The sequence below is a fragment of the Lissotriton helveticus genome, chromosome 7 (assembly GCF_964261635.1).
Source record: "Lissotriton helveticus chromosome 7, aLisHel1.1, whole genome shotgun sequence".
In the NCBI taxonomy this organism is placed as follows: domain Eukaryota; kingdom Metazoa; phylum Chordata; class Amphibia; order Caudata; family Salamandridae; genus Lissotriton; species Lissotriton helveticus.
In genome coordinates this window covers 1,282,439,836-1,282,453,701 of record NC_136068.1, presented here as the reverse complement: position 1 = coordinate 1,282,453,701, position 13,866 = coordinate 1,282,439,836, and the positions used below count along the sequence as shown (strand labels likewise).

The following is a 13,866-nucleotide window of genomic DNA, read 5'->3' as shown; positions in this document are numbered from 1 at the left end:
GGCGGAGCAGGCGTTGCAGTCCTCGCTTTCGTGATTCACCGGTAGGCAAAGGTTGCATACCGGGTGCTGGTCCTTCTGCGCGTACTTGTGGTGGCAGTTACGGCAGAACTTGAACGGCGTGTTGTCCATCATCGAGCGCTCAAGGCCTCCCTGGTCGCGTGTTCGTCGAGGATCTCGATGAATTCGCCTTTTCCTTTGCTGACTCCTCGTCGATGAAGTCCCCTGGAGTCTTCAGATGACTTTTCTTTGTGAATTCTGTATTTTCCTTTCTTCTTTCTTCCAAAAAGTCTGGAGCCCAAACGGGAACGATCCAGACCCGACTGCGGAAAAAAAGAATCTGAAGATGGCGCCCAAGAGTGGGAGCTTCCGCAGGAAGCATGCAGACGTCACCGGAAATGCACCCAAGGAGGTGTGACGCCAACGCCCACCTGGGCTACGGAAAAAAAAAAAAACCACAAAGAAAAGACTACGAATCCGGACCCAACCACAAGACCGCGGAATAATGCACAGCATAATGAATCCAGAAAGATTCACGCTGCAAAATGAGCTATCCCCATGATAGAGGGAACGCAAGCCTGATTTATAAAATGACTGCCAAGCAGGTGGTCATTCATAAAAATATTGGCAGGAACTACCGTCACAGCAGTTCCTGTCAACGCATTTTACTCTTTGCTACAGGGCTGCGTAAGCAGGATGCAGCCCAGTACCAAGCCGTATTATTTTATTTATTTACAAAAAAGAAAGTTCCCAAATGAGCAAATGAGATTTGCATTATGTAAATAAAAAACAGTAAGGCTCCCCCTCACCATGGGAGTCATCTCCCATGGCAGGGAAGGACAATATTTAGTTATTACTGTCCCTCACTCAGTAAAAAAATGGCTATATGTCCACCATTCATAATTAGACAGGCGGACAGACATGTGGCGATTTCTCCAGCGGCCCTCACCCCCCCAATGCCGTCACAGTTTGGCTACTGCGGAGACAGAGTAGTCTTCGTCATGGCCAAACTGAAAGCTTGCCTGCATATGGAGTGGGTGGGCAGACCACTATGTTGAAGGAGTGGGAGCAGCATCGATGCAACAGAGTTCCCTTCCTGCCAACATATAAATCAGGCACTATGTTGCTTATGGCTAACTATTACAATTAGATAGAAATGGGTTATGTGTATTCTTAGGGTATGGTGGCTTGAACGAGGTATTTGAAGAGAGGTGAATAAAGAACAAAATATTATGGAAATTGGGGTTACTTATGAGCATCCTGCACCCATATGACTGAACTGCGAGTATTATTTCAGATTTTCTGGATGGCAGGGGTGAAAGCATGGAGGTGTCTAGTATATAGATCTTTATGAATAGCTTCAAAAAGGTTCTCTGCAGAGTAGAGCTACTCTGGGCTTGCTGCTCAACAATTTGAAAGGTAGATTACATCCTGTACTACACATTTTTAATAAAACCCTTACAACAAACAACCAGCACAAGTTTCACAGAAAAAAGTTGAAGAAAGGTTACAAAACCAGAATGGTTTTGGGGGGTTTCTGGAAGTAGAAAGTCATTGAATCAAGAATGTTAGAAGTGCAGGTAACAAGTTTCCAAAGGCATCTCCATTGTTCAATAGTATGGTAGACATTTATCAAATGTCTTATGCAGCCAGTCTTGCCCACTTGACTGAAGACAGGAGATGTTTCCACAATCTCCCTTGAATCGTATAATTGGGGAGGGGGGAGAGAATAAATTGATCCATCTAAAGATGATCCACCTAAAGATAGTGAAATAAGATTTTTCCCTTGCAATTGGTTTAATGGTACTGAAGGCCTAAACTGCTTTCAGTCTAGGCTGCTCTTCCAGTGACATGTGTAACCAGATCACTAGGGAATTCCTCTGCTTCGTCCTGCCAATACAATGACTTCCCTGGTATTCTTCTCCACTTCCTTTGGTTAAGCAAGAACTTCCCAATCTCAAAACACGTCTAGTCGGCCATCAGCAGTAGTTTGATCCCAATTTCCATGCCAGTGCCCCCTGGTTATATAAAATGTTGGACTTATCAGAAGAAAGGAATAGTATGCCAGTTTTGCGATGCATACTTGTGAAAGTTCTTTTAAACACCAAAGACCGAACATTCAAAGAAAGACTCTGGCCGACTAAGAGAAGAGAAAAGACTTGCTAATTGCAGGTTCAATCACCACATAACAGATGGCATTTATGTTGTGGTTGTGCTAACAATCACAACATGGCAGCACTCTAGAGCTTCTGTGCTACATGTATGCCCTCAGAGCAGCGAAAATGCAAAGTAAATGCAAACACACGCAGTACAGAATCACACCACAGATGTTGTCACCATAAATCGCAGTATACAACTGGTAAGCCGGGACCTGCTACTCCATCTCATTTGTTTCCCATACAACAGTACCTGCACATTATCACTGGTCTGGAAGCTCTTGTACAAGTGTTCCGATAAACCTCCAAATCTCATGTGACATTTTCAGCCAGCGGCACTGGGACTTGTATTTTTGCTTGCCCTTTGCTCCCATGACTGGCTGTAGGTTTTGCCACTATAAGAACATGTCTATTGCTTATATTCTTTGTTGTCTCCCATCCTGGTCACTCAATTACAGCAGGCCTAATTAATTACACAATTGTTTGTAATAAACTTTACCTTATGGTCAGCTGGGTGCATAGGTTATAATAATGTTAAAATCAATTTTTTATGGTCGAGCAGTCTGCACGTGATTAACACTTTTGTTTTTTTATCTGTATGGTGCTATCTGCCAGGAAAACAAACCTAATGTGAGCTTAGCAGTTGCAAGTCATTCTGTTCTTTTTTGTTAGGTTAATTTATTTTAATCATCATTCTGCAATTCTGTGAAATTGTAATCAAGTTTTATTTTTTAAAGGCTTTTGCTAAAGTTGTATTATTGCTTTATTGAAATGAATTTAAAAAAGTCTGTCAAACGCAATTCATTTATAGTCTGATATGTGGCAACCAGGTATATCACCAGCTACAGGCGCTCTGCAGTGTATATAGTGGAGAGTACATACCACACAATATTGGGAGTGCTACTAAGATAGTAAGGGTCAGTTACCACAGTAACCCCAAAACATTAACCTTCAAAGAAGGAAACAGACATTTGTAAAATTACCAATCCGAGCACATCAACAGTTCAAAATAGAGTAATGTTCATAAACACGGTGTATTTTGTATATGTTGTGTCACTCAGGTGTTTTTAATCTTTAGTCTGTTTTTTACACTTCACGTCCGGTTTGATTTTACTTCTAACTAAATCTGGAAATCGAATTCTGGACTGTGCTTGTGTTTTGAATCACAAGACAGTGCTTCTGTCACAACTGTAGGGTATTGGTATGTACACCTTTTTATTACGGCACACTGTCTCTTTTTGGACTACGGTCTCCTCTCTTGACAATATCACCACTCTTGTTATACCACCGTTCACAAGTGTGGGCCCTTTCCGAAAGGAGAAAATGATGATTGGGCTTCCCACATACTATGGTGATTATTGGTCCTTTTCGGTTGGGTAGCTATAACATTTTAATACCATGTAAACCATATATTCACAATTTGCAACCCTAAAGAAGTCGTGGTATGACAAAATACTGACGAAACACGTGTTGGCTGTATCAGAATTGAGGATAGATGGCTGTATCAAAAATCTGAAAATATGATGCTGCTACATAAAATGGATCAATATTGAAATGTTGTGAGGAATCTGCATTTGCTGTTGAGGAACTGGATAGTGATTACCCCGGACTAGACAATTTGGATTAAAAGTGGACTACGAAAATACATCGTGTTTATGAACATTACTCCATTTTGGACTGTTGATGTGCTCGGATTGGTAATTTGGCAAATAATGTATGCCTGTCTCATGGCAGGGTTTGGGACTTCAGTTCTAATACTCTACAGTGCGTTCCGTTGGATGAAAGCCTGAACTGGCTTATGGGGTAATGCAAGACATAGAGGCACTTGGGGCCATATTTAAGACCCATGTGGAGCAAAGCAGCACAGCAAGTCACCTTGCTGCGCTGCTCTGAGTCACGGGGAAAGGGAAGGAATGCGGCTTATTAATCCAATAAGGCGCATTCCTGTCCTTTCCCCTTGGGCTTATACCGTTTTGACAGCCTAGCGCCAACGCAGGCACCTTTGCACCATGGCACAAAAACAATCCAATTTCTATGTGTGCTGCAGAATGCATCACACATAGAAAGAGGAGAAATAAACATATTTCTCCTCGTTATGCATCACTTGGGCAGGCGTATCTTTTTGGCGCATTCCTAGGTTTACCAGGTTTGATAAATCTGGAAATGCGCCAAAAACCACAGGATTTGCGTGGGAAGACCCACACAACGCCTATGGAACAACTCCCTTGTGCAGAGTAATGTAACGCAGCAATTTGTGCTCCGTTGCATTACTCCATATTTTTTAAGCCATTCAAAGCTACGCAAAGTCGTTTTGAGTGGCTTAAAAAATAGGACTTTACGGATGTCAAACATTGGGCCACCTTGCCGCTGACTCTCCTAGGGCGCGCAGCGCTCTATAAAATGATGGCACTCCCCAGGTTCCTCTATGTGTTGTAGAACACCCCATATCTGGTGGAACCGAAATACTTTAAACAAATCGCAGCACTAGTCTCAAACCTGCTCTGGAGCAATGGCCCGGCGCGTATAGCTTACGACAAGTTGACAAGAAGCTGGTACGAGGGAGGCATAGCCCTGCCTAACATACAGCTCTATTACTGGGCGGCACATCTTAAAACGGTGAACCAATGGGTACATGCCCCGAGGACTGACCCAGCATACAAAGCCGACTGGTCACAACTGGGGTCAGACTGCATGCTCGCAGTACTATATAACAAGCCGCAGGTCCGGAGGCTACTAGGGCCGACACACCACACTGCGACCCTGTGGCACGTTGCACAAAAACGACTAGGCTGGCAAGGAAAACTCCCCAAACAGACACCGCTATGGGACATAAAAGCTCTGGGGTCCTTACGGTCCTGCAAGGGATTCACGCAGTGGGATTGTATAGGAATCTCCACAATCGGGGACTTATGGGACAAGGGCACGGTGATTGAGTTCACACACCTACAACAACAACATAGCCTGCGCCCGACCGAGACATTTAGATACGTGCAGATAAGACACGCACTGCTTCAAGCGATACCGGCAGGAACAGACATACCAGAATCCTCGCCACTAGAGGACAGACTCCTAACTAACTTCATGCCACAAAGCGCCACTTCCCTCACCTATAAAAAATTGATCAATAACCTGGGAGACCCAACAGAAAAGCTGAAAGAGGGGTGGGTGGGAGACATAGGTGAGGTTACTGAATCGGAGTGGGATGAGGCGCTGGCCTCACCGAGAGAGGTCGGCATCTCAGCAAAATTCAGATTAGTGCAACTGAAAATCTTACACCGTGTTTATTACACTAGGACACTACTCCACAGGATACACCGGGCACCACATCCCTTCTGTCTCCGGGGGTGCGGGGAAGAGGGGACTCTATATCACACAATTTGGGAGTGCACACATATACAGGAATTCTGGAGGCAGGTTATGCGAACCATCTCGCAAACGCTTGGGGTCTCAATTCTACCTGAACCTCGGAAGTGCTTGTTAAACATTTGGGACCCTAATGACCTGAATAGGCACGGATTGATATGGGCTACCCTGGCTATGATGGTGGCTAAGCGAGACATTGCACAAAAATGGGGAGCACCGGACTTGCCTACAGCTTGCAGGTGGGGTAACAACATGGACAAGCTGATGATTACCGAAAGGGCAGTATACGTGATGAGGGCTTGCCCCCGCAAATGGAATAAGATATGGACAGCTTGGAACACCTATAGAGGGGACATCTGTGACCCACTACCAGAGGAAGAGGAACTAGACTCTGAAGGGGAGGACGAATAGAGGGCGGGAGGTGATTAACATACTTGACCTGGCAAAAGCAATATGGTTCCAAAATGGATCTTACTTTTCAGCGGCGTGAAGGGTTGGGGTTGGCTGTGGACCACTGTCACTGTTACAAATGTACTCACTCAGGATGACTTTTTCTATTGTTTTAAAAGTTTTAAAGGTTTCTTCTTATATTACTGATGGATAAGACACACGCACTGACAACTGTGGGTTCTTAACACTATGCGCGAAGACAGATGTTAAGTTGTATGTTTCAAAGATTGGGCACACTAATGCAATAGTAGCTTACTATTCGTCAGACTCAATGGTGTTGGGTTTGGTTTGGAATGACACAAATGTAAGAAAACGAATTATCACCCTGAAAAGAATCTTATGATTGTAATGTGTACGTGCATCTTCAATAAAAAGTATTTGAAAAAAAAATTAAAAAAAATAGGACTTTAGGTTTGCGTTGCTCTTGCACCACCTTGCAAGTGGTACGCAGACAGAGTCATGAATATGACGCTTGGTAGTCCTATTGTCTCCTTCATCTGAAGGTTTTTGGACAATCTCCTTCCCCTACAGAGGATACCAGTGGAAACAACAAACACAGAACGCATGGAAAAGGAAGCAGAGAAGATAGAAAAACGGAAAACAAAATATACAAACAAAAACATACATTTGATACGTCTAGCTGCTGCTATCACCCCAGCAAGGCATGCAACTGAATATTACACACCATGGCAGGGGCAAAGACATGCATTACAAAAATACTGCCAACTGTGCCAGGGTCACAGCATAACAGAGTCAAGAAGTAGACAGCAGACAGTGCCCAACACTACATAGCACAGAAGACCACAACAAAACAGTGCTATTAGGGTAATAATACTGCCGAAAGAGCAAGGGCATTGCAGGGTGAATGAGTTCACCGGGCACGTTGCCAGGAGTTGTTCTTTCCAAAAGAACTCTAATGCCCTCCCGCCCTCTGTCACCATCACCTTCCCTCCTCTTTGAGAGCCTTACAGAACTCCTTTACGTACTTGAGTGAGTCTTGTCTGCTGGCAATCCCCAAGCATAAACTTGATGGAAGACGTTAAAAAAAGAGAACTGAAGTCCAGCATATGGGAAAATAGCAATCATTGTGGGGGTCAAACCCCTGTAAAATGACAAAGGTCCTTCTGTCTTGTACATGGTGGCTACTGCTTCACGGAGGGATCTGTAGATCTGAGAACAAGAAGAGAAGAGTGTTAAACACAGCCCTGACTTTCCTTTCCTTACTGTATTTCGCCTCTATCCCCTTCCGAATTCTTTGATCATCAACACGCTCCATCTGGCCATGAGAAGACACCGTAAGAGGATTGTACCACTAAATATCAAGGATATGACCATCGTTATACAAAAACATGAACTAATCCCAACGCCACAGCTGCATACCGCAGAGATATACATTGTCCAGGTACATATATGTGGAGTTAGGTATAGAAAATCTATATGTCCATAGCTTTTGATATTTTGCCCTCGATATTTCTATACCACAATATTCTATCTTCGATATTCAGGAGGCACACCATGGAAGAGAATTACGTAGCATTCTATTTACATTGGCTTTGGTACTTTAGCAGCACCTCCTCCAGACCCTCCTGTGTCACAGTCGTTTTTTCCTTCACTGGTGCCTCTTTAGGGAGTGACACTTCAGCAACCTTCCCCATACGTTGTTTACAATATATATGGAGAGTTATTTTTGGTCCGAGCCAATATGTCTCAGGGACAGTGTCCCTCAGTGTTTTATCCCTTTGCCCCTACTGTCTAACATCTACATGCTTCAGAGGGCGAATCTACTCCATCAGTAGAGGGCACAATTTTGTATGTAAGTGGATGTTAGCAATGGATGTTTGTCCTTGCTAATCACTCGAATGGCCCAGAGCAAAGCTAGAATAACTAACTTTCTTCATTAGTGGATGGACAATAACTTTTTGAACCCGAACCCATCTAAAAGGGAGCTTTTCCTGGCCTCCCTGGACCTCGTCCATCGCTACACAATAGATCCCTTCTTATGGGCCTGATCCCAACTCCTACAACATCAGTAAGTAATCTGGGCATATACAGTGTTTCTAATTTCACTCTAAATACTCGTGTACCCAATCTAGACTTGTTTCTGTCTTCTCAATACTCTCAGATCACTGCTTCCCCTCACTGACAGGTTTGATGTGAAGGTTAACGCCCTAATCCAATCGACTGGACCATAGCATAGCCATCTACATTGCTACTCCACAGTTTCTTTTATGTCAGTTTCAACTGTTCCAAAATGCAGCCGGTAGACCTATTTCCATCCCACCTAAACATGCACATTTTACTCCAGTGCTAAGACATCTACAATGACTCCCAATTAGGCCGAGCTGGCAATTATTAAGTGCATGGTTATTGTTCAGAGAGCCCGACTGTCTGTAATCTAAATTCTCTTTGCACACTCCTAATCACATGCTTCACTCTGCAGGCAAATGCGGTTTAAAGGTTCCTAGAATACACTGGCTTGTTACGGAGATAGAGCATTCTCCATAGCGGCAGATAAAAACCTGTAACACTTGCTACCCCATCTTCTCTCACAAACTGACCTGTTACAGTTGAGAAAACAAGTGAAAACACTACCTCTTCAGTCATTCCTAACTTTTGAGAACTCTTGTGCACCTCTCGGTTTGCTACTGCCAAGTAGCTTCAGTGTATGATGGCTCTCAAAATTCTCCTTTATGAACAGACAAAGAAATTACAATGTTATTGTACACAGGGCCTAGAGTAAATTACGCTCGACTCCAACATTAGAAGAGCCATACATCTTAAAGTACCCATTAAACCCCATTCGGGCAAAACTGGGGCTAGCAGGGGTTATGGGGCTTCAGCCATGGGGGTCCAAGGGCCTGTCCTACTAAGGCTCTGCAAACTGGGCAAAGTACAGCCCATTCCACACTTGACTCTTAGGGTAGCGAGGGCGAGCGGACACAGGCTTCACAGTGAGGTAGTATAGAGGTGCTCGAGCTCAGACCTAAACAATCAGACAACACCCCAATAAAGTTAATATCCAGCTCGTTCATACCTTTACAAAAAAAAGGAAGGAATTAGTTACTTACCTGTACACTATAGTTCTCCAGTATTATCTTTCATAGATTCACATGCTTGTATCTTCCCCGTCGTCATGGTGGGAGTCTCACGGTAACAGAATGACCAAAGCAGTATCATAGAGAAGAAAAAACTGCATAGAAAAGCCCATAGGGACTGTAGTATTTGGTAACCAGACCTCATCATTATTTGGTCCAAAAGTCAGCCAATCAGCATTGCTGCCCTGCCCTCACACTCCCCAGCAGAAGCTTCCTGCCTCAGATTTCCGGCCCCAAGTGAGAGACCTGGATAAATACCGAGACAATAGGTTCTGCCTGAGAAACGGGGAGGTGGGCGGGCGCATGTGAATCTATGTAAGATAATACTGGAGAACTATAGTGTACAGGTAAGTAACTAATTCCTTCTCCAGTATTACATCTTTCATAGATTCACATGCTTGTATCAGAGTAGTAAGTAGTACCCATAAAGCCTGCAGCGTTTCCAGGATAGAACCCAGAAGGAAGTTCTGCAGCTGAAATATCATTATAACAAGATCTGAAAATACATAAGGCAAACAAGAATATAGAACCATGTATAAACAAATCAGATTCTACCTCTAGATATAGAAATATATATATATATACATATACATCTACACATTGTATAGAATATTAAAAGAGCAATACAGAATACCTTATTGGAATAGACGTTTCAGAACAGCTTGCCCCACTGCCGTGTCCTCCTTCCACGCAGTGTCGAGACAGTAGTGCTTGGTAAATGAATGCATACTCTTCCAAGTCGCTGCTCTGCAAATGTCAGGTAGAGACACTCCTGCAAACAGGGCTATCAATGTAGCCATCTTTCTTGTGGAATGAGCAGACACTCAGTAGATAAGTGGTTTTCCGGCTTTCTCATGGCACTTAGTGATAGCCGATGATATCCATCTGGCGATACTCAGTCTTGACAGAGGTAGCCCCTTCCTCTGCCCTTCAAATGCAATGAATAATTCTTTTGATTTGCGGAAAGTCTTCGTTCGTTCGATGTAGAATTTCAAACACCTAGCGATGTCTAGGGAGTGCAGCGCTCTCTCTGCCTCAGATGAAGGATTGTTGAAGAAGGTAGGCAAAATAATTGGCTCATTCAAGTGAAAAGAAGTAGGGACCTTGGGTATGAACCTAGGATTTGTCCGTAGTATTACCCTGTCCTGTCGAAATTGCAGAAAAGGCTCTTCCACTGAAAAGGCTTGAATTTCGCTAACTCTCCTCGCCGAGGTTAGAGCTAGCAGCAGTGCTGTCTTCCAAGATAAGAATTGTAAGTCTGTCTTGTGAATAGGCTCAAATGGTGGCATCATAAGCTGCGTCAAGACTGTATTGAGGTGCCAGGGTACTGGCGGACGTAGAATGGGTGGAAAGGCTCGAAAGAGTCCTTTAACAAACTCCTTAATCAGTCTGTGAGACCAGAGGGACGGCTCACCTGGAATTCTTCTAAATCTTGAAATTGCTGCCAGATGCACCTTCAGTGAAGCATGAGACAGACCTGCCTTTGATAATGACAGCAGGTAAGGCAGAATACCTTCTGGGGGTACCATCAACGGATGCAGACTTTGACTGGTACACCAGTGACAGAAGCGTGTCCATTTGGCTGCGTATGTTTTGTTGGTTGACATAGCTCTGGATTGCGAAAGTATTTGTCTGCAGTCTTGTGGAATACTCAAGGCTTGAAATTCCCGCTCATGAGGTTCCATGCGGATAATTTTAGCGATGCTAGGTCCGGATGCAGAATTTGTCCGTTGCTCATTGATATGAGACTCTGGAACGTTGGGAATTGCACCCTGTTGCCTTTCGACATCTGCAGTAGGTCTGAAAACCATGCCTGCCTCGGCCAAGCCGGTGCTATCAGGATGACGTGACAGGGCTCTGATCTCATTTTGCGAATCACTCGTGGTATTAAAGGAATTGGTGGGAACGCGTAAGCGAACATTCCCGTCCAGTCCATGTGAAACGCGTCTCCCTTGGAATCGCGCTGAGGGTACCTGGACGCAAACTGAACGCATTTCGAATTTTCCCGGGTTGCGAACAAATCGAACGTTGGTGTGCCCCATCTTTGGAATACTCTGCGCATCTGAATGTCGTTCAGTTCCCACTCGTGCAAGACACTCGTCGTGCGACTGAGGCCATCTGCTCGTGTGTTGAGGATGCCCTGTATATGCTGCACATGAATAGAAATGTTGTGCTTCATCAGCCATCTCCAAATCCTTTGCGCCAGCGCAGAAAGGGGTTTGGATCTTGTTCCTCCTTGCTTCAGAAGATAAAACATAGTTGTGGTGCTGTCTGTCTGAATGAGCACCGACGAGTTCTGGATTCTGGGCAGGAAAGCTTGAAGTCCCAGAAACACCGCTTTGAGTTCCAACATATTTATATGAAGCTGTGCTTCCCACTCTGACCAGTGGCCCTGGATCTCCAGCTCCTGGAGGTGCGCACCCCATCCTTGTAACGAAGCGTCTGTCGTCATCACGTATTTGTGATCTTGAGGTGCAAAGTGGAGACCCTGATTCAAGTTCTTCAGAACCTTCCACCATGACATGGCCACCTTCATACGATGAGTGATGACAATCCGATCTTCGAAGGTTCCTTTGGATTGAACCCACTGCTCGTCCAGATGTTCCTGCAAGGGTCTCATTTGAAGACGCCAGTTTGGAACCAGTGGGATGCTGGAGGACATCATCCCCAACAATGATTTGTACATCCGCACAGAAGTGCACCTTTTTGTTTGAAGAGATGTTGCAAGGCTCATTATCTTTCTCATCCTTTCCTCGGAAGGGTATGCTTTCGTTTCCTTGGTGCATATCCAAGCCCCCAGGAATTGAATGCCCTGATTTGGAATCAGTGAAGACTTTTCCAAGTTGGTTCTCAATCCTAACCGATGGAAAAGGTGGATGCAGCATTGAAGGGACCTTCTGGCTCCTGTGAATGAAGGACCTGTCACCAGCCAGTCGTCCAGATATGGGTAAATGCAATGCCCCTTCAATCTTAAGTGGGCCGCCACCGGGGCCATGCATTTGGTAAACACCCTCGGGGCCGACTTGAGGCCAAATGGCAACACTTTGAATTGGAAATGGCGACTCTCCACGGCAAATCTTAGGTATTTCCTGTGCTTCCGATGGATTGGAATATGGAAGTATGCATCCATGAGGTCCAACGAAGCCATGAAGTCTTTCCTTCTTAACAGTAAGAGGATCTCCTGTAACGAGAGCATTCGGAAGGGAATTTTCTTTATATACTGATTCAAATCCCTTAAATCCAATACCTGTCTCCACTTTGTATGTTTGCTTCTTCTTGATGAGGAAGAAATGCGAATAGAAGCCTTTCCCTCGGTGTTGTTGAGGTACTTCCTCTATAGCCCCCTTCTGCAAAAGTGAATGGGCTTCCTTTTGCAGTTCCTGACGATATTGATGGTGTCTGAGCACCGGGGGATGATCTGGTGGTATTTGTGTAAACTCCAGGGTATGGCCTTTGCTTATTACATCCAAAACCCATTTGTCCGATGTTATGGACATCCAATTGTCGAAGAAGAGAGACAGATTATGGTCGTTTTCCGGGATCTGTTGGGTGGGGAGCGCCAGCAGTAGATCATTGTCGCCTGTTAGATTGTTGGATCCTTCCTCTATTGGAAGACTTGCCTCTGGATTGTTGCTGGAAAGAGGAATTTGAAGGCCTATATTGATTGCCTGCATTGTATTGCTTATATCCCTGCTGGTTATAAGGCTGAAATCGATTGGATGAAAATGAAGATCTCTGATTAAACTGGCCCCTTCCACCTCTTTTACGAAAGGACTGGAACCTTCCTTGCTGAAGTGATCCTAGCACCCTAGCGGTGTCCGTATCGGACTTGATGCCCTGCAGCGCCTCATCAACATGTTTGCCGAAGAGATTTTCGCCATCGAAAGGCATGTCGATAATCTTCGCCTGTACCTCCGGACGGAATGATGTAGCCTTCAGCCAACCCTGTCTTCGGAGAGAAACTGCTCCTGCCATCTGTCTGAAGGCCATAGAAGAAACATCCATGGCAACATCAATGGACTCCGCGGCCGACTTAGCCCCATCACGGAAAATAGCAGCCGCTTCCTCTTTTTTATCCTCTGGGAGTGCAGCCATAAGTGGTGCCAAATCCGACCACATTTGCCTGTTAAAACGGCTAATCAAAGCCATCGCATTGGCCGCTTTAATAGTGGAGGCTGCCATGACCGCAAACCTCTTCCCGGCTCCATCCATTCTCCTTCCCTCCTTGTCTGGCGGCACCATAGAAGTAGCCACTGGGTTCTTGGAATTTCTTTGAGCCGCTTGTGACACCACCGACTCCGGTCTCGGGTGACCTATCAGGCAGGCCGGAGAAGACTCTGGTGCTCTATACTTCTTTTAGATTCTAGGAACCGAAACTGCGATGGAGGCCGGCGTCTTCAAAATCTTTAGTCCTTCATCCCACAGGTGAGGGATGATCGGGATTGAGCGAGCAGACTTTCTGGCATCATCCTTAAAATCATATAAGAAACATTCAGTTTCTTTGACCTCCATGTCCAGGTTAAACCTCTTAGCCGCTTTTTCCATAATGTCATGGAAACCTCCGATATCCTGAGGAGGAGAAGTGGTTGGCGGAGGAGTAGGTGAAGGATGAGACGACAAAACGTATTCATGCCATTCCTGCCCTACTATAGGATCTTGAAGGATTTCACCTTCCTCGGGTTGCTCATCATCATCGGTGTCCGTAAGGTCATCCCTGATCGTGACCACTGGAGGTGACCTCACTGGCTGTACGTGAGGAGTAGAATGAGCTCTAGGAGGCTGTGAAGCAGGTGCCGGCGTAGATG

The 13,866-nt window shown here is 45.0% G+C and overlaps 1 protein-coding gene across 7 annotated transcripts in view; it reads right to left on the bottom strand.

Annotated features, from left to right (window-relative positions):
* The window catches only part of SLC25A19 (solute carrier family 25 member 19), a 259,092-nt gene that overhangs the window by 18,606 nt on the left and 226,620 nt on the right, over positions 1–13,866 (bottom strand). For all 7 annotated transcript variants that reach the window (XM_078654515.1, XM_078654519.1, XM_078654513.1 and 4 more), the window contains one exon: positions 6,953–7,136. In XM_078654515.1, coding sequence (XP_078510641.1) covers positions 6,953–7,136 — 184 coding nt within the window. The remainder of the gene's footprint in view (positions 1–6,952; positions 7,137–13,866) is intronic.